The sequence below is a fragment of the Pogona vitticeps genome, chromosome 1 (assembly GCF_051106095.1).
Source record: "Pogona vitticeps strain Pit_001003342236 chromosome 1, PviZW2.1, whole genome shotgun sequence".
Classification (NCBI taxonomy): Eukaryota; Metazoa; Chordata; class Lepidosauria; order Squamata; family Agamidae; genus Pogona; species Pogona vitticeps.
Genome location: NC_135783.1, coordinates 322,171,909 through 322,192,202, shown reverse-complemented (window position 1 = coordinate 322,192,202; position 20,294 = coordinate 322,171,909). Strand labels below are relative to the sequence as shown.

At 40.2% G+C, this 20,294-nt stretch overlaps 1 protein-coding gene across 1 annotated transcript in view; it reads right to left on the bottom strand.

Moving 5' to 3' along the window:
- ADCK1 (aarF domain containing kinase 1) overlaps nt 1–20,294 on the bottom strand; it is a 195,694-nt gene that overhangs the window by 122,586 nt on the left and 52,814 nt on the right. The window contains exon 4 of the mRNA XM_072986491.2: nt 551–754. Coding sequence (XP_072842592.2) covers nt 551–754 — 204 coding nt within the window. The remainder of the gene's footprint in view (nt 1–550; nt 755–20,294) is intronic.

The following is a 20,294-nucleotide window of genomic DNA, read 5'->3' as shown; positions in this document are numbered from 1 at the left end:
CAATGCACTGATTACATGACCACCCAAGGAAACTTCTGAGTTAGTGACTCTCAAACAGAAAGTTGCGATCTCCCATTACAGCAGGGCATTAACATTTCATCAGGGGATGTGTTCTCTGCTTTATAACGTTAATAAATGTAAAGCTGTACATAAAAATAAATATTTTTGATAAATTTACAAATGTTTAAATTGTTTCTAGCCATGATATTTCAGATTTAAAATTACTGGGAAAGTCAGATTTGAAGATAATATTTTCCTGTTTATCAAAAAGGGGCATAGATTCAGTAAAAGGCTGAGAAACGCTGCCTTGAATCTGTTCTAGAGCTCGGAAATGTTGTTTTAGATTAGTGCTGGCAGACTCCCCCAGCCAGCATGAGCACTGGTTGGTGCTGGGTCTGGATGTTTAAGAGGTTTAGCCCCCAAAAGTAACTTTTCCAAGTTCTAGTCTATTTAAAACACTGTTCTACTGCCCAAACACCTATAGTGTTCTCGCAAGTATGCTACTTCTCTCTACAGCAGGAAGTCAAGAAGTCGCTGTTTTCTCACATACCCCTTTGCCCAGGTCTTCTTGGATAACTTGTTCTATCTCCTGCATGCTGCTCTGAGGGGCTTGGCTGTGGAGCACCTTGAGCGTGCTCGTATATTCCTCTGGCAACAGATAGTCGAGTGCTCCCAAGTGTTGTCCCACTTTGATAAACGTGCCCCGGTTGGTACAGCACAGGTCTCGGAGACGTTCTGCAGAACGCAGATGCACCTAGAGAGAGGGGGGGAGAGAGACAGAGGTAGACTTAGAGTGCTCTAAAATTCTGATGATCCTTTGTTCACATCATGAGCTATATATTTCTATTTTCATTCTTCTCCACCAAGGCACTTGCGTTGATGCCTACACATAGTTCGCAATGCCTGCGTTACTCCTGTAGTGGATTCCATCAAGTCCTATAGTTGCAGCAGGGGCTGATCTGTGCCAGGGTTCAGGCATTAGAAGCAGAGGCAACCAAGACCTTTTGCTGCCTGAGGCAAAAGACAAACTGGCACATTCCTTCCTTTCCACCTGCAAAAGTCAACTAGACAGGCAGGTGAATCTTACTTCAAGACTGGCAATGGTTCATCCTCCACCTACTCTGAGGGCACCAAGCTAGCTTAGAGTACGCAGGATAGGTGGTACAGAACACACTTCTTTGTCATTCAACAGAGGAGAACACACAGAAGGCCGCCGCTGCCTTCTCCACATCACCCAGCCAGAGGTGAACTGCTCGCTCTGTCTAATGATGGAGCTGGCTCTGGTTAGACTATACTGTATAATCGCTTTTCCTCCTTCTCAACAAACAGAACAGGATGCACACAGAAGCAGCAGAGAAGTTGATGAACACAAAAATATCAGCCTCAATCCTTTTAGAAAGCTTGGTACTCACAGTGGATCTACTCATGGTATTAACAGGGAGCAGCCATTTTGTATGTCTTTGCAGAGTTCCTGATCTGGGTCAGGCAGTGGTGTGCAAAATGGCAGCTTTCACCTTCTATAAATAACATTCTCACAATCACCATGAAGCAATTTGACCGCAAGCATGAGTTCTGTGTGGCAGTTTTACACAACTCCTTGACCTGGCTGTCTGTTCTCTGCTTCTTCCCTTTTGAGTGGCTGGGATATCGAGAGGGAAGAGAAAAACCAGCGAGACTGGAAAAGAAAGGGTGCGGACGGGGATGAGATGAGGGATAGTTAGAGCCAGAGCAGCTGGGCAGTTTGTCACAGTACAGGGAGTTCAGCCCATTACAGGGAAACAGCTTTTATGCAGCCCAGATAATTGTCCTCGACACTGTCTCCAGCAGAGGAGAAAGGCGGGGGGTGGTGATCGGAGGCTAGCAAAGGCAAGCTAGGAGGTGGTCTATCTATAGCTCTCGAAAATTAACCTGTATGCCAGGAGAAAGGAAGGACAGACTGGTGCACTTGAGAGAGAAAAAGGGCCACTTAACCCTGATTCTTAGCATTCTTAATGTTCTCAAGCTGGGAAAGTCAAACATATTTTTCATTAGTACACAGACTATCCATGAACTACTGGGGCTGTACTCGGGGCTATTGGGAGCACTTATGCATAAGTGAACGCACACACACTTTGGCTTTCTTAAAGATGTGTGTAGGAGTGTGAGACCGAAGCAAGGGACTAAAAGAGACAGTGGTGGGGCACAAAAGCCCCATATTATCTCCTAAAACACAAGCTTTCCAAATGGCTTTCTGCTGACAGTTAGTGGCAAATATTCTGCCTACGTTGCCATCAGCCAGAATAGGGGAGGGGGGGAAGCACAACTCTGCTGCACGGTGGGGGACTCTTTGTTGGCCTCTCGGAATGGTTGTGGGGCAGTATGCCAGCAACAAAGCGGGGGCTAGGGCATAAGGAGAGGGGGACACATGTAAATCTTAACCATTTGGACAACTTCTCACCAAGCATATAAAAGCACCGCTCAGTTCAGTATCTGTCTATGCAGATATAAGCCACCGCACACCACCTTCCCAGGCACAGTTTTAAGTACAGTAATACCTTCTACCCAGTGAACATCTCTTCCATAGATACTGCTGGCTGGTGATTCTGTCTCACCCAAAGGGAAGGAACAACATGCAAACAACAACAAAACAAAAACTGAAGCATTATGGAATCTTTAAGAATAAGAAATATAAACATGAACTTTCATGGACACAACTTATTACTTGGGTTTATGACTGCATTCATGAATGGTTGGTCTCCTTGATATAAATTTGTTACTCTTAAAGACACCATACTACAGTATTTTTGCATTTCTTTTGTTTCTACTATTTCCGAAATAATCTATGACAGCTACTGCTTTAAAAAGTGTTCCATGTCATCTACTACCAACACAAGGAGTTTGAACCGCATTAAGGACTAGCAAGCTGTACGTACAATGGTGCCCCGCATAGCGACGATAATCCATTCCGGATAAATCGTCACTATCCGGAAACGTCGCTATGCGGGGGGAACCCCATAGGAACGCATTAAACCCTGCTTAATGCGTTCCTATGGGGGGGGGAACTCACCGCTATGCGAAGATTCCCCATGCGGCCGCCATTTTCGCCGCCTCGGTAAGGAAGGGCAGGGCGCGAAAACGCTGCAGGTGGCCATTTTCTTCAGCCGGCGGCCATTTTGGAACTGCCGATCAGCTGTTGGGGAAACATTGCAATGCGAAGATCAGTAAGCAAAACGCTTACCGATCATCGCAATGCAATTTTCGCCCATTCAAAACATCGCAATGCGATCGCTTTTGCGATCGCTAAATCCACATCGCTATGCAGATTCATCGTTAAATGGGGCGCTCACTGTGCGAGGCACCACTGTATTTGGTATTTGCCTTTCATGGACTACTGTCCACTTCTTCAGATGCAAGTAAGCTACAGTATGGTTCATGAAAGCTAATGTTAAATATAACTTGTTAGCCAAATAAAATACAAGTTTCTCTGTTGGTTTTGCTACAACAGATTCACACACCTACACAATCTGGAAATAGATTCTTTTAACATTCGTCAACAACTTACAGCACGACCGCACTGGAGATCATCCTGTTGTTTACAGGACAATTTTATTTTCTGCCATCTAAATGATTTAACAGCCAATCACAAGTAAATCCGATCTTTCTCTTTCTGTCTATGGTACATTTTGCTCAAGTGGTCTTTTCTTTTCTTTTCTGGCAATATTTCCAAGTGTGACTCCTTTTTGGTGTTATGTGATTGCATATATTGGTCCTTTGAGAGGCAGAGTCTCTCTCTCTCTCTCCTTATGTGGTAGCTTTTCTTTAAAAAGAAAATCAGGCACACTGGATGAAAGCCAGTCAGAAAGGGGGAGGGAGGGGGTTAAACATTCCTGCTTCTCTTTCCACCCTTCCCCTGCCCATCACCATTTTGCTATTCAGAAAATAAGCCTGATTTAAATTCAAGTAACTTATAGGGTTTGAATCTCCACTCAGCCATAAAAAAACTGACAGGGGGAGTAGAACTGGTCAAACTATTCCTTAATATCTCACTTACCTTAAAAGTAGGGTCACTATAAGTTGGTTCTGACTTGACAGCACAGAACACACACAGGACAAGTCTTAAGGAGTGGTATGTGTGGGTGTGCAGATGAATATAAAGAGAAATGGATATAACAGTGGTTTCCAAGCCTAGGTAACCTAAGTGTTCTTGGAATGTAAGTCCCAGAAACTCCAGTCAGCTCAGCTGGTGGTGAAGACTTCCAGGAATTGCTATCCAAGAATACATGGGTTACAACGGGTTGGGAACTGTTGCACTAAAGAAAATAAGGAAGATAGTTGCTGAGCTCAGACATGACTTATTTTATTTATTTATCACCCCCAATGGTGCCTCAAATGCAAGGTGTGTCTTATAGTCAAGTGCGTCTTATGGAGCAAAAATACGGTATATATTGGAACCACAAAACGCAGCATTCACACCAGAATCAAAGAACATGAGAGACACTGCAGACTAAAGCAACCAGAAAAATCAGAGGTAGCTGAACATGCCCTTAAAAAGCTGGACATGAAATTCTATTTCAAAATACTGAAGTACTGGACAACACCAGCAATCATTATGTTAGACTGCACAGGGGAGTCACTGAAATCCATAAACACAAGTAGATCTTCAACAAAAAAGGAAGGTCTAAAACTTAACAAGGCCTGGTTCCCAGCACTGAAATATACAGCCTGCAAAAGGGCAACGAACTCTACCCAGGCACAAGGACCAGGGATCATTGCACAAAAAAGACCAGCTAAAGACACCCAGCAATCACAATGACAGAAACATGCTAATCACCTTCATCACCCTATCTCCTGAAAAGGACAAAAGCTGTTCCCACAGCTATAAATACTCAACTATCCAACAAACAGCAACAGAGCATGGACAGAGTTCCTACTCCTGTCCTCTGAAGATGCCGACCACAGAGACTGGCGAAACGTCAGGAAGAACAACCTTCAGAACATGGCCAAAGAGCCCGAAAAACCCACAACAATCATCAGATTCCGGCCATGAAAGCCTTTGAGAATACATAAAAGTTAGTCTTTAAGATGCCACCATGATTTTGTCATCTTTTACCTTTAATTTCTATTTTGCTTTTACCCTAATGCTTGCACAGACTAACATGGCTACTCCTGGTACAATCCTGATCAGGACACTAGCCAGGGAGGTTTATTCTTTGTTCCACGTAGATGTTCCCAATCCAGATCAGGGTGCCTCACCACCTATTTGTATTAGAAGAAAAGCTTCAATTGAGGCCAACAATGGCTTTGCTTGCTGTGGGAATAATACATGCAGACAGCTTGATCTAGATCAAGACCACTGTGACAGGCAAAGGTTTCAACCCCTCATACCCCATGTCAGGTTCCTAATTCAGTTCAGACCCACTGCACTGGCTATTCACGTGTAAAGGCTGTTTATACCACTGCTGATTAAATCAATGATACCTTATCTACTTCATCTTAAGGAAGGAAGTTGTTCCAAGTTGTATCTATTCTGACTTTTATTGCACAGCTGATATCCCACTGTTAATCTAAACAAATTCCAAGGTACATATATTTGCCAGTATATTTCACACTTTCATTTTAGATCTTTAGCTACATTCTGAAGCCGCTTACTTCTCACTTATTGTCATGAGCTTATTGTTGTTGTTTTTTTGCATTCAATATCACACCATGTTCATTACTTACTTCACTGACTTGATTTTTTATTTATTTGAATTTATATTTTGCCCATCTAGTGGCCAGACTTTAATATGCAACATCTGCAGACTATCTAAACTGTCAGCTAGTAATATAATTACCTGCATATCAGATCTTGCTGAGAACTTATCTGCTGACAACAATACAGTCATTTGAATCAGGAAGTACTTCTCTAAATATGTTATCATACTATTCATTGAAAAGAAATAGTGAGAGTATAAATTCTTGTCATATTCCTCTTCACATCTTGTTGTCCTCTATTATTTGCCCTTCAGCTTTGACTACCATTTTGCTGTAACCAGAGGTTGCCAATTATACAAATATCTCTTGAATCAACATCTTTATATTCCAACAACTATCACAGAGTAAAAAAGCATATATATTCAGATTCACATCACTGCATCTCTCCTCAAACACAGGTAGGGCAAACTGACAAATTAAAATTTTAACAAATCATCTGATGTCAATGGTATATACCCAGACTTCTAAAATATAATTTAAGAAAGCAGGGGACTCAAACTAGATATTGTAAGTCCCAGGCACCTGATTTGTTACACCAACCTTTCCTATGGTACTCTCTGCTTGTGCTAACCTGGAGATAAGTGGGGTTGCAGTTTAACACATCTGGAGGAAGACTGCCCTGCACTCTTAAGAGAAGCTCACCGACTGCAAAGGTTATTGCTTCCAGCTTTGACTACCTGAAAGGCCAACTGGACTAGCCTTGAGGTGAACTAGATATTCATGGTTGATCAAGTTATTGAACCAAAATCTCCTGAGCGCAACAACTCTATGGAACACTGTGCATAAAAGGCATTTTTGCTGATTTCCTAGCCAATATAACCTCAACAGGGTTCTTAATTATTTCAGCGACAAAGAAGCCAAAAGAGCTATAAATCACCTCAGTGAATATGATACGTGACGAACCAGCATAGCTTTTGCCAGAGGAGAGAAAAAATCATTCCCTCCTTACTTTATTTCTCTTTTTGGACATTCAATACAATAATGCAAAACAGAGGGGGGGGGGAGGCAGTCAGAAGGGAGCCATTTAATGGAACTTCTTAAAACAGCATTTGGAGCAGTGTCATACTAACTGTTAGAAAATAACCACTGTATGAAACGCAGGCAATGGCTAAGCTTTTTAGCACTTAATTTCTACCTACTGAAAGATCAGAATTTTATTACTAGATCTGAAGTGAGCTGTAATACCACCAGCCTCCTGCAAAAGAAAAAAGAAAAAAAAGCAGAAAGAGCAACTTAAACTCTATCAAGTTTGATCAGAAATAAGCTTTCATGGATTGCAGGGCACTCAAGCAGCCACTTTGCGCATCTGATGAACTGGACCACAAAAGCTTATGCCAAATAAAACTTGTCAGTTTTCATTGTGCCATAAAACATTTTGTTAAATAAAATAATAAAGATACAAAGGTACAGTTGATGGCTGAGCCAGCAAGTATTTTCTTGTGTTGTCGACTGTAGTGACTGCTCTATAGCTTTGCCCTCCAGCCAAGCAATATGTCAAGACATTGGTCTGCTTGGAGATGTGTGGGTGTGGAAGCAGAATCAGTGGGCTGATTAAGTCTGCAGGTCAAACAACAGGATAAAGGCAAGAGATCCCTAGGCTGAAATCAAAATATCTCTGGAAATAGCAGGGTAGCCCAAAATATTGTGTTGCCTAAGGCAGGGCAGCAAATAATGCAAACCAACGCTACCAGCTATGCATAATCTAGATCCACTCAAGTTATTTTGCTGACATGAGCCAGAAAATCACACTAGCAACTCCCCTCTCTGTCCTTTATGGTAGTAAACATTAGATAGAGAAGTTAGCTTTGTTTATTTTCTTGTCTCACCTCCTTTCTCACCCCCCTCAAGCTCACCTTAAACTGCCTTTTGATTTTTAAACTACTTTTTAGAAGTATTTTGCCTTTATGCTTTTTTTAATATATTAAAAAAATCTTCCTCATAGAGGCCTGGGACTAAGTCCCACAACTACCTACTAGTAAATTTGGTTTAAAAGTATGTGGTGAAATCTTCTACCTTACAAGGTTGGTGTGATAGGCAAAGTACACAGCTTTATGAATATTTAGTTCCTGGAAGGTACAAATGCATCAAGTCTGGGATGTTGTGTTGGGAACTGAGATTTCTGTTGTCAGAATGATTCACATACACCCCTCTCCCCCGACTCTTCTCTGCCATTAACACCATACTCTTACCTTCCACTTTTTTTCAGGACTGAAATCCTTTCTTTTTTCTTTTTTAAGAAGTGAAAGAGCACTGAACTGACAAGATATGGTAAGCACTTGAAATAGTACTGTATTAGTTTAGTGCTATAGTGCTTCATTTAGCACTATAACACCAAACTAGGGGGGGAAATTAAAATACCATTTATTAATTACCTTGCACTTTTAGTTCTTATCGGTATAAGCAGAAGTCAGAGAAAAGGAGCAAGGTTCACTGCTACATGCCCTATTTTGTGTATCATCAGTAATGTCATCAGGATACATCCAGCACCCAACCCTAAAGGATCAATTTAGGCAATCACACAAGCCGAAAGCAAGACAGAATAATGTAGCTGGAAACACTACAAAAAAACACAGGCCCTGTCAGCCAAATAAAATATACCGCATACTCATGCCAGAAGATTGGATGTACTCACAGTTAGTGCTAATTTCATGCCGCTGAGAGAATAAATATTGAAAGTTACAGTGAGAAAAGCAGCACAAACAATGGGACAAATACTAATCGAGCCACTCCCTGGAAGTGCAAGTAAACCCCAAGTGTTGAAATTATTCTTGTTCTGTTGTTCCACTTACAGGTCAGTGTTACTGCCTCAAAAGGCAAAGACTTGGAGTAATTCAACCTCCCAATATGTTTTGTCAATGAAAACTGGCCCCATCTCTATACAAGAGCTGGGACCACTGCCATTATTTCCCACCTGTGACACCACCATTCTACAGTACAGTGTGAAACTGAGGCTTGAGTAGGCCTCCAGTGCAATTAATCCTTTCATAAATAGAGTCAAAGCAAAAGTCTCATTCAAGCTTTCAGGATAGGTTTGATCTGAATGTGAGCGCAGAGGGAACAGATTCAACTTGCCCTCTGTGTCGTCACTCTCTTCAGACAGACACCAGAATCCTCTCCACACCACCAGAAAATCGGATCTGCCCGGCTTCTATAGTATGTGTGGCACCTTTTTATACAGTTGATCTCCACAACAAGGGAGAGGGTGACAACGGAGGGGTGAGGCCAGCCTGCTTCCTCTGCTCCCACTCCAACAGTGAAAGTGAGCCGGCTTCAGTATCAGTTCAGAAGGCTTAGTTTTTGATGATAATAGCATCCCAGAAACCATATGTCTTAGCATTCTGCTATCAAGAACAATTATGAAAAAGACCAGACAACATCAATGATATACAGCCAGTTCCTTTATTAAAACTGAAGCAAAAACTGAGAAATGAGATGCTGCCACTAGCATCAAGCCCAAAATATTGGAAAACATTAGTCATGTCTAAGAAAACCATCTGACTGACATAATATAATCAAGGAATAACAGAAGTAGTGATCACTGAACTGTCATTGCTATTAATCATTTGATATAACGTATTTTAATTATGCAAAATGCTTTATAAACCTTAACCCATTAATCCTAACCTTACACTTCTTAGTCCTCTATATTTCCATCTTATAACTGAGAAACACTGGCCAACAGGCTGGCCTGTCCCTCTCCACATCTGTTAAGCAAATATAGTTTGCTTTTTGCTTTAGTCTTTCAAGTCTAGCTTATTATATTATCTGACTGATAAACGCACCAAGCCAGTATTGCCCAATGGAAAAGCTATGTATAGCATTGTAATGGTTTTGGACATATCTCTTATTGTAGTGTATTTTAATCTATTTTTTAAAATAGAAAACCTGCTAAAAGTTGGTTCTGGAATGGTATGTAAAGATAAAATAAACCTGCCACTTGTAAAATACAATACAGCATTGATCTATAAAAATGAGATTCAACTACAATTCATCAACCAACTAAAACCAGACTGCGGTATTAAATGATACATAAATTAAAATTTCAGGCAAATAAGAACATTTTAACCTCAGAACAGCTAACACTAAGAGTCGCCGCTCTCCCTTCACACCTCCACACTCTCCCTTCCCCTCCTCTTCCCCTGCCTTGGCTTCCTACTACTCCTCGCTCTGCTCTGGGTAGATGGAAGGAGGGAGGTGAGAGGGCGAGAGAGGAAGGGGGAGGCAGGGAAGCCGGTGTTTGGGTGTGGTGGGGGAAGGAGGCAGCCGCAGCCGCGGCAGCGGCAGTGGCAACAGCAGCAGCAGGAGGCAGGTTTCGGCTGCTAACGCCGCCGCAGTGGTGGGATTCAGCAGGTCAGCAAATGGTTCTGGACATCAGCTGGGCCGCAGGGACACAGCAGCAGCCATTACACAAAAAGAGAGAGGGGGAGTAATCCTCTGCTGCTAGTGGTGGTGTCTTGGAAGTGAGGCAGCCTTTGTGGAGGCATCTGTAGGTGGGGGTGGGAGGGGCTTGAGCAGTGGGAGGAGGGAGGCAAGCTCAAATGGCCCCAAGCAGCAAGCACTACAAAGAGGAGGAGTGGGCTGCAAAATCCTCCGCTGCTGATGACCTTTCTGCCTTTTACCAGAACAGAGTTGCAGCATATGAACAGTTGCAAAAGTGGAAGGAAGTAGCCCAAGACTGCAGGAAAGTTTATTCCTATTTCATTCTCAAAGGGGCTCCTGTGCTTCTCAGCTTTTCCTGGGCGTGCGCACTGAGTGGAAAAGACATTGTGAAGAAGGGGAGTGAGGCACTTGTGGAGAGAGCGAGAGAGTGATCTTTTATGTATGGTTGTTGTGGGTTTTTCGGGCTCTTTGGCCGTGTTCTGAAGGTTGTTCTTCCTAACATTTCACCAGTCTCTGTGGCCGGCATCTTCAGAGGACAGCATTCTTTTATGTATGATTTCTCGAGATTTGATGCTGCTGGGTTTTATAGAGCATAACCTGGCAGGTTTGCAAAATCCTTATTTTATATTGTGTTTACTTCTGTTTATATATATTGTTTATACTCTGCATATGTTTTAACATTGTGTGTGGTAGCCATGACTGATGTTTATTGTAGTCCAAAAAAACGAAGAACAAAAAAACCCCACAATTTATTTATTTATTAAATTTATACCCCGCCCCTCTAGACCATGTCTACACAATTAGATGTGGAGCAAACATTCTCCATTTTAAAGGATTAGGTACCTCCATCAAAGATATTCCCCTTGATGGAGCTTAGATGAGATGAGTGATGACACAAGCCAATGATTCTCCTCCCAAGGCAAATCTTTTGTAAAGCTAATAGGTCCAGATTGTACCCCAGGCAGCATGGCTAGTGTTTGGGAATTATGGAGATTGTAGTCTGAAATGTCTGGAGGGGCATCAGGTTGTCTGCTTCTGTTCTTAATTAGTCTTAATGTGGACTTATTTATTTACTTAAAGTATTTTTACCACATCTTTCTCCTTGAAAGGAACTAAGGCAACTTACAACATTAAAAGACAAAATTAAGACTAACCCACGTGAGCATATAAATACCAAAAAAAGGTCAAATAAGTACCATAAAAAGAAACATAAGCAACAGTCTGAATTCTGGTCTCTCTTCTGTGCTTTGCTCCTCATTGGAGCTATGGTTGGTAGATTCAATTTTTAAAAAATGATGATGTTTACCTAATATATGATGCTGTCTTTGGTTGACTCTGATTAGTGGTCCAGCCCCTACTTGGTAGGATCTCTCCAATATCCTGCAGACAGACCTTTTTACCTCTTTACCTGGTTTTTATCATCAGTCCAAATGGAGACGGTAGAAGTCAGAGAAAGATTGAGACTCAGAAGGGTATCTAAGTAGAGATTCTTAAGAGTAAGGAGACCACGGCCAGGATCACCCATAATGTGGTATTCAGGTTACTGTATGAAAGCTGGACAGTGAAGAAAGCTGCTCCCTGGGCTGGTTGCACTCAGAACAGGTGACAGGAAAGAGGAGCCGAAAATTTGTTCAAAAAGACAGAGAAAACTTCTGAGGGTTTTTCTTTCTTCAGGACCGACTAGTAAAGCGGAATTCATGATGGATAGAGGGCATACAGTGGTGCCTCGCATAGCGACAATAATCGGTGCAGCAAAAATAGCTGCAAAGCGATTTCGTCGCTATGCGATATTAAAAAGCCCGTAGGAATGCACTGAAACCCCTTCAATGCATTTCTATGGGCTTCAGACTCATCTTTAAGTGAAAATCCTCCATACGGCAGCCATTTTCGCTGCCCGGTAAGCGAGGAATCCGTCCCAGAAAACAGCGGGCGGCCATTTTTTTACCCGGTGGCCATTTTGGAACCGCCGATCAGCTGTTAAAAAATTATCGCTTTGCGATGATTGGTAAGCGAAACAGGGTACAGATCATCACAAAGCGATTTTTCCCCATTTAAAACATCACAAAAAGTTAATCGCTATGCGATTTCGTCGTTAAATGGGGTGCCCATTAAGCGAGGCACCACTGTACTTGGAGGCCTGAAAGTTGTAAAATTGTAGAGGCTTGACCTCCTTTCCTTCAGATTTCCGAGATTAATTTCTGGATTTATTTTTACGTATAGGTACAAAGTGTACATTTCTAAAGCCTTGCAGACACATGGATAACACTAAGCAAGTTAACTGTAGCCAAAATGTGCAAAAAATAATAACCACTGGAGAGCTTCTTTGCAAAGACCCAATGATGAGACAGTAGAAGACCCTAAGACTGCCAACGAAAAGAAATCTGCATTTAAAAGAAAATACCAAGAGTCCCACTTAAATTATGGCTTCATTGCAATGGGTGATTCACACTCTCCAAGCCCGCTTTGTATAATATGTAGTGAGCAGCTAACCAACGAAGCCATGAAACCATCAAAATTGCTTCGCCACATGGAGACCAAGCACCCTGCATTAAAAGACAAGCCTTTGGAGTTTTTTTTTTTTAAGTGAATACGAAGAACAGAAGCAATTATCAATGGCCACCACTTCATCAAATCAGTCTGCAATGAGAGCATCATTCTTAGTCACTAACCACATTGCTAAAGCTAAGAAGCCTATTGGTGATGAGTTGATCCTGCCTGCTGCTAAGGACATTTGCCATGAACTTTTAGGAGAGGCTGCAGTTCAACAAGTGACATGTGTTCCTCTTTCAGCTAGCACCATAAGTAGACAAATTGATGAAATGGCAGAGGACACTGAGGCACAGTTGTTAGAGAGAATTAAAGAGTCACCATGGTACGCACTCCAGGCGGACGAGTCCACTGATGTTGGCAACAAGGCAACAATGCTTGTTTTTGTGCAATATATATTTCAGGAGGACGCGCATGAGGATGTGTTATGTGCACTTTTGTTACCAACCAACACCACAGCTGCAGAACTATTCAAGTCTTTGAATGATTACATGTCAGGAAAACTGAACTGGTCATTTTGTGTCGGTATATGCACAGACGGAGCAGCTGCCATGACTGGACGGATTTCTGGTTTCACTACTCAGGTCAAGGAGCTTGCTTCTGAATGTGAGTCTACACACTCTGTCATCCATACAGAAATTCTGGCTAGCTGAAAAATGCCACCTGAACTTATCAAGGTTTTGCAGGATGTGATTAAAATGATCAACCACATTAAAGTGCATGCCCTTAACTCAGGTCTGTGTGCACAGCTCTGTGAGGAGATGGATGCAGAGCACACGCAACTTCTTTTATACACAGAAGTGAGATGACTTTCTAAAGGTAGATCTCTGGTCAGAGTTTTTGAGTTACGAGAAGCACTCCAGAGATTTTTTTTTTTTTACAGAAAAACAATCACCAGTGGCAGCACATTTAGTGACACAGAATGGATTACAAAACTTGCTTATTTGTGTGACATATTTAACCTGATCAACCAACTCAATCTGTTACTTCAGGGGAGAATGACAACTGTGTTTAAGTCAGCAGATAAAGTGGCTGCATTCAAATCCAAACTAGAATCATGGGGGCGACGAGTAAACATGGGGATTTTTGATGTTTTAAACAGTAGCAGATATTTTGAAAGGGACTCAGCCAGCGCCTTCTTTCTCCCAACTGGTGCATGATCATTTATCTCAGATTTTGAAAGAGTTTCCCAATAGCAAAAGACTCCAGAACATGTAATATGCTTGATTCATAGCTATCCTCCAACAACCTACAGTGGGGTCTTGACTTACGAATGGTTCTACATACAAACTTTTCAATTTACGAACCACTCTCATAGGAATATATGGACTCGACTTGCGAACTTAGATTCGAGTTACGAACTCTTTTTTTCCTTTTTTGAAAATCTAGGGCATCTTAGGTTTAAAGGAAAAAAGAAAAATATCCCCCTCTAGTGGCAGAAGGCGGAATAGCAGCTTCCCATTAGTTTCCATGGATGGAAAAGAGCAGATACGGATTAAATGGTTTTCAATGCATTCCTATGGAAAATGCAGATTTGACCTACGAACTTTTCGACATGCGAACTGCCTTCCAATATGGATTAAGTTCGTAAGTCGAGACCCCACTGTACTGCATAACAAGTACCTCCACACACGGACACCCCCCATGCCTCCCCATTCATGGATGCCAGCGGCAGCAGCCCCTCCTCCCCAGTCCTTGGAAGAATGGTCTTCAACAAAACCAGTCCCTAGCATTAAAAAGGTTGGGGACCACTGTTTTAAAAGAAGGGTATTTTAAAAGTGGCAAGGCAGGGTGAGGGCTGGTAACAATTCTAAATAAAACATTCAAACTATATAAACCCCAATATGGCATTCCAAAATTTATTGCATATAAAATGAAATTTTCTTGCTCCTTTCCTACTGGAAGTTATTATGGCCATCTTCATTTTGGATGCAGCAACTCCAAACAATGATATTGTTTAACAATATCAAAATATTATAGAAGGGCTCCAAAAGAACTTAGAAGAGACTTGGGAAATAAATATGAAAGGAGGCAGAAAAGCTAAGATAATTTGGGATGTCATGTAAGTCTGTGGCCAGAGGCTATGCCATAAAAATGGCACATATTATTAAGATAAAGCAAAATAAAAGAACTCAAGAACTAGAAGATAATATTAAGAAATTAGAAAAAGAAGTTATAATAACTAGAGAAGAGAATGGTGGATTTACAAGCTAAAAGAAAGGAACTAGAAAGGATACATATTGAAAAGGTTCAGAGGGATCTAATATATTTAAAAATAGGGAATATTTAGAATTTAGTAATAAAAATTCAAAGTGTCTGGCTAAAGCATCCCCCCCAAAAAAAAGTAAGACTAATATAGGAGTCATAAAAAACCAGAATGGGATATAGAATTAATAAAATGAAAGAAAAACTAGAAGCTTTTCAAAAAAAATTATGAAGACCTATGATACAAGTAAGAATCCTTCTATAGAAATGATTGAAGAATATATGAAAAATAATTTTTAAAAAGTATTAACAGAAGAGGATAAAGAAACAACGGAGAGAACTATTACAGAGTAAGATATAGAAATTATTATAAATAAGTTAAAGGTAGGGAAGACACCTGGCACAGATGGACTAGGCCCAGAATATTATAAAACGCTTTAAAAATTATCCCAAAATTAAAAAATTTATACAACAGCATACTAAATGGAGAAGAAATTTCCCCAGTCCTAGAAATCATTGTTAATAGTTATAATTTTAAAACCTGATAAAAACCCTATAAATATGGAATCTTACAGGCCGATTTCACTGATAAATCAAGACGCTAAAATATTTACGGCAATTTTTGCAGCAAGATTAAACAATTTCATAGGGAAATATATTGAGAAAGATGAAAGTGGATTCATACAAGGTAGACAGATGTAAGATACAATAAGAAAGATGCTTAAGCTTATGCACCTAGCAAAATAATCAAAATGTAAGGCAGGAGTGGTATCCATAGATATTTTTAAAGCCTTTGACTCAGTTGAATGGGATGCATTAAAAATATTGATTAAACAGATAGGATCTGGGACCCAATTTAGACAAATAATCCAACAACTATATTCACAGAATTCTGCAAAAATACTAATAAATGATAGTACAACAGAATCAATGTTCCTAGGCTGAGGAACAAGCCAGGATTGCTGCTTATCTTCAATTTTATTTACATTGGTAATAGAAGTGCTGGCACAAGTAATTAGAAAAGCAATCAAATACATTATTAATAATTACAAACCTAAGAGATACATTGCAGAAAATCAAAAGAGATTTAGATTTATTTGAAGAAACAACAAGTTTAAAAGTGAATTGGGAGAAATTCGAATGTATTTTATTCAGTTATTCTGAAGTAGATAAGAAGGAATTGAAAAAACATTTTAAAGGAAGAAGAGAAAATGTAATTAAATACTTTGGAATTTATATCACATGGAATTTACAATAAATTATTAAATTAACAATGATAAACTGAAGAAAGAAATTAAGAACAGATAAATCAGTATCAAAAATTAAAATTGTCATGGTTTGGTAGAATAAAGCACATTATGTAAAATGAAGATTATCCCTAAATTTAATTTTGTATTTTGGATGCTCCCAGTGCATACCGGATATTATTGTACAGAATAGAAACCTATGGAGGGAAACGGAAATGTCAGAATACTCTGATAGATTGGAAGGCTTCTTTTTTAAAGAAAAAATTGTAGAAGAAATAAAGAGAACGAATTCCTTTTTGATGAATATGTTAGAGTGTTGGAATAACTATAGATATATATTGAGCCCACCTATCTCACCTGTGCAACAAGTAGTGGAGGTTCAGAGTTTCCCCAAAATTCTTAAAATTAAACTTAAAGAAGTATTAATAGAGACAGGAATAAACATAATAAGGAGTTTGATGAAAAAGACTAAAGATTAAAATGCTGTAAAGGAAATTTGGGGGGGGGGAAGAAGAGGGAATATCCTTGTTAAATATACTGCAAACGGAAAGTTGGACAAGAAAAGTAGGAGAGATTACAAAATTAACAAAATTTGAGATAATCAAACAAGGACAAGATCAAGAAGAAGGGAACAAAAGGAAGGGAGCAGTTAGCATAGTTTATAAGATTTTAGTATGTTCTAGATTCAAACAAAGAATGATGAAAAACCAGTGGCAGGAGGACATAGAGGAAGAGATTAAAGGAGAGGGTTGGAATAAGATATGGTCATAAAGAACAATGAAGAATATGTCTATATGAGTAAAAGAAAATTGTTATACGGTAGCATGGAGATGGTACTTTATTCCAGTAAGACAGAATACAATAAATAAAAATATACCATCTGAATGCTGGAGATGCAAAAAGGAACTTATATGCATATGTGGTGGACATGTGAAATAAGAAAGAAAGAAAGAAAGAAAGAAAGAAAGAAAGAAAGAAAGAAAGAAAGAAAGAAAGAAAGAAAGAAAGAAAGAAAGAAAGAAAGAAAGAAAGAAAGAAAGAATGGGCAGAGAAATTATTGAATCAGATAAATTATTGGATATGATATTCAGATATCCCCAATCACTGCCCTCCTAAATATAATTAAGAATTATCATCTCTAAAAAGAACAGAAAGAGTTAATTGTTATAATGGTTACAGTAGCAGTTTGCTTTCCCCCTCCACTTTCTTTGCAAAAAGCTGCTTCTCCCCTCCACTTTTTGCGAGGGGGAAAGCAGCTTTTTGCAAAGAAAGTGGAGGGGGAAAGCAGCTTTTTGCAAAGAAAACTGAGAGGAGAAGCGCTTTCCTCTCAAGAAAGTGGAGGGGGAAAGAAGGAACTGCTTTCCCCCTCCACTTTCTGGTGAGGAAAGTGCTTTCTCCATCCACTTTCTTTGCAAAAAGCTGCTTTCTCCCTCCACTTTTTGCTCTTTGATCCCTTCCCCTCCTTACCTCCGTGTATAAAACGAGACCCTCAGTTTTTCCTCTAATTATTTTAGGGAAAATGTGTAGTTTTATACATGGAAAAATACGGTACTTCCAGCAATAGCTGCAGCTCTATTATTTATTTATTTATTTATTTATTTATTCCCCCCCTTCTCCTTAAAAGGATCCAAGGCAACTTAGATAATTAAAAGACAGTATTTAAAGCCAAAGCCAATGAGTATACAAATATTAAAAAGGATCAAACAATACCACACTAAGAAAGGGTAAACAAAAGCAGTACTAAAAACTCATTGAAAGCAGTAAGGCACAACTATCCACTTAAGAACTCCTCTCAGGTAGCTAGTCAGTGAGGGAAAGCTTGCCTGAAGAGAAAGGTCTTCGCCTGCTTGTGGAAGGACAGCAAAGGTGGAGCCAACCTGGCCTCCCATAGGAGAGAGTTCCAGAGCAACAACAGAGACCAGCCCCAGTTAGCAATCTGGCTGTCAAATTTTGGTCCCACTGAAGTTTAATGACACTTTTCAGAGACAGCCCTAAATACAGCACATTACAGTAAATCAGCTGGGGTATAACCAAGGCATATGTCACTTTGGCCAGATCAGACCTCTCCAGGAATGGGCGCACCCTTGACCATCACCAAAACCTGAACATCGAGGCTCAGAGATTAATCCAGGAGCACCTCCAAACCGCACTCCTGTGTTTTTAGAAGGAGTGTAACGCCGTCCAGCACAGGCTGCATCCCTGTCCTTTGATCTGCCTTTTAATGGAGCAGAAGAACCTCTCTCTCATCTGGATTCAGTTTCAATTTACATTTGCTCTCATCCAGTCTATTACTGATTCCAGACAATGATCAAGAGCCAAAACAGCCTCCTCCGATTTTGATGGCAAGGTTACATGCAAAATAGTTGAATAAGTGTGCTTCTGAGTATGTCAAAATGGCATGTTCAGAAACCATAAGAATGAATGGGAATGTAAAATGGTCTAATTCTTATTCCTTATTCCCTAAAAGATTTCAGGGCTAAAGTCTGAGAACTGGAGAATGGACCCCAAAACCTGAGTCCTGGAGCCAAAGCATGAGATCTGGCAACCCAATTGGGAACACACCTTTGCCGAGGTATTAAAAATTATATTCTGAGGATTGCACAAGACAATCTTACTGTGTCCGATAAAGCTGCCATCCAGTCTTCTATATTTAGATAATATTAAAGAAAAACTCAGGGAAACTCCAGATGGAGTCAAACATACTGGCAGATCTGGCAGCCCAGTGGCAGATGGAATCCAGATCAGTTTCTTTTTAATATGTCAGCCACTGGAGCAAAAACAGGGTGATTGGGACAGAAATGGGGAAGAAATATAATAGATTATAAGCACAATGACACTGAAAAATGAGATAGTGCCACTGGTGTCAAAGCCAAAATAAAGCATTAGTCAAGCCAAGGAAATCGCGTGGTTGACAAAAAAAAACTTATTTTTTTCTAGAACAACAAAAGAAAAGGTATGTTGGCTTGGACTACTTTTTTTCCTGAGCTCTGAGAAGCGACTGGCTTTACATTATTAAGCATTCCTTCAAACAATTGTTTAAACAAGAGTTATTTGTTTATCAAATTAAATTGTACCACAGAAGAACCTTTACAGGGAACATGCACGTACATCCGCACAGGTACACAAATATAATTCTCATTAATATCAAGGAAGCATATTCCTCTTTGCATTATAGGTATTTTTGGCACAGTTTTGCAGTTGACACATACATGTCAACAGAGCAAGTCTCTGCAGCCCAATATAATTCTAATTTTATGAGTTGGTTAATTTTCTTGAGGAAAGGAAAGGAGAGGAGGAATCTGGACTAAAAGAAAACTTCAGAACCATTTCTGCACCAGTAGTCTAAAATTCTACAAGACTCCTGTCTAAGACTCCTGTCTATACCTATACTTAAGCTTACATAGAATTGGGATTAAAATTTAGTTCAACCACCAGGAACAGCATACCACTAAATAACCAGTCAGGGCACCAACTGAAGAACAACACGGATTCTTGAACATAATGGACTCTTGACACCAGCCAAGCAGTACTGTATACGGAGCATCCACCAGATAAAACTATTGATTTGGCTAAAACTGTTACAACGATTGTTGTAAGAGTCTTCTCCATTCTATGTGCAAGTCACTGAGAAGTCACATTTAAGACTGATCCTATTTTAGTCACTTTTTATTTTGGCTTGTCACCTGTTTTTACTAATGTTTAGAATTTCTTTATTCATCCATCAAGGTGTTTCTTTTTCCAAATAATTACTATCTTCTTCTGCCTCCTCTCCTCTTCTTTCTTCCACCTCCTCCTGTCCTGAGGGCAGTGCCTAGCTAAATTCCCAGAAGCCCATGGAAGATAAAATGGACCAAGATTTTTTTCAGAAGGCCAGAAGAAACAAAGAAAACTCTTAAAACAATCCGAACTGGGATCACTGAGTCCAATCATTGTGCCAAAGTAGGAAATACAGTGGTGCCTCGCATAGCGACGATAATCGGTGCAGCAAAAATCGCTGCAAAGAGATTTCGTCGCTATGCGATATTAAAAAGCCCATAGGAATGCACTGAAACCCCTTCAATGCGTTCCTATGGGCTTCAGACTCACCTTTAAGCGCAAATCCTCCATACGGCAGCCATTTTCGCTGCCCGGTAAGGGAGGAATCTGTCCCAGAAAACAGCGGTGGCCATTTTGAAACTGCCG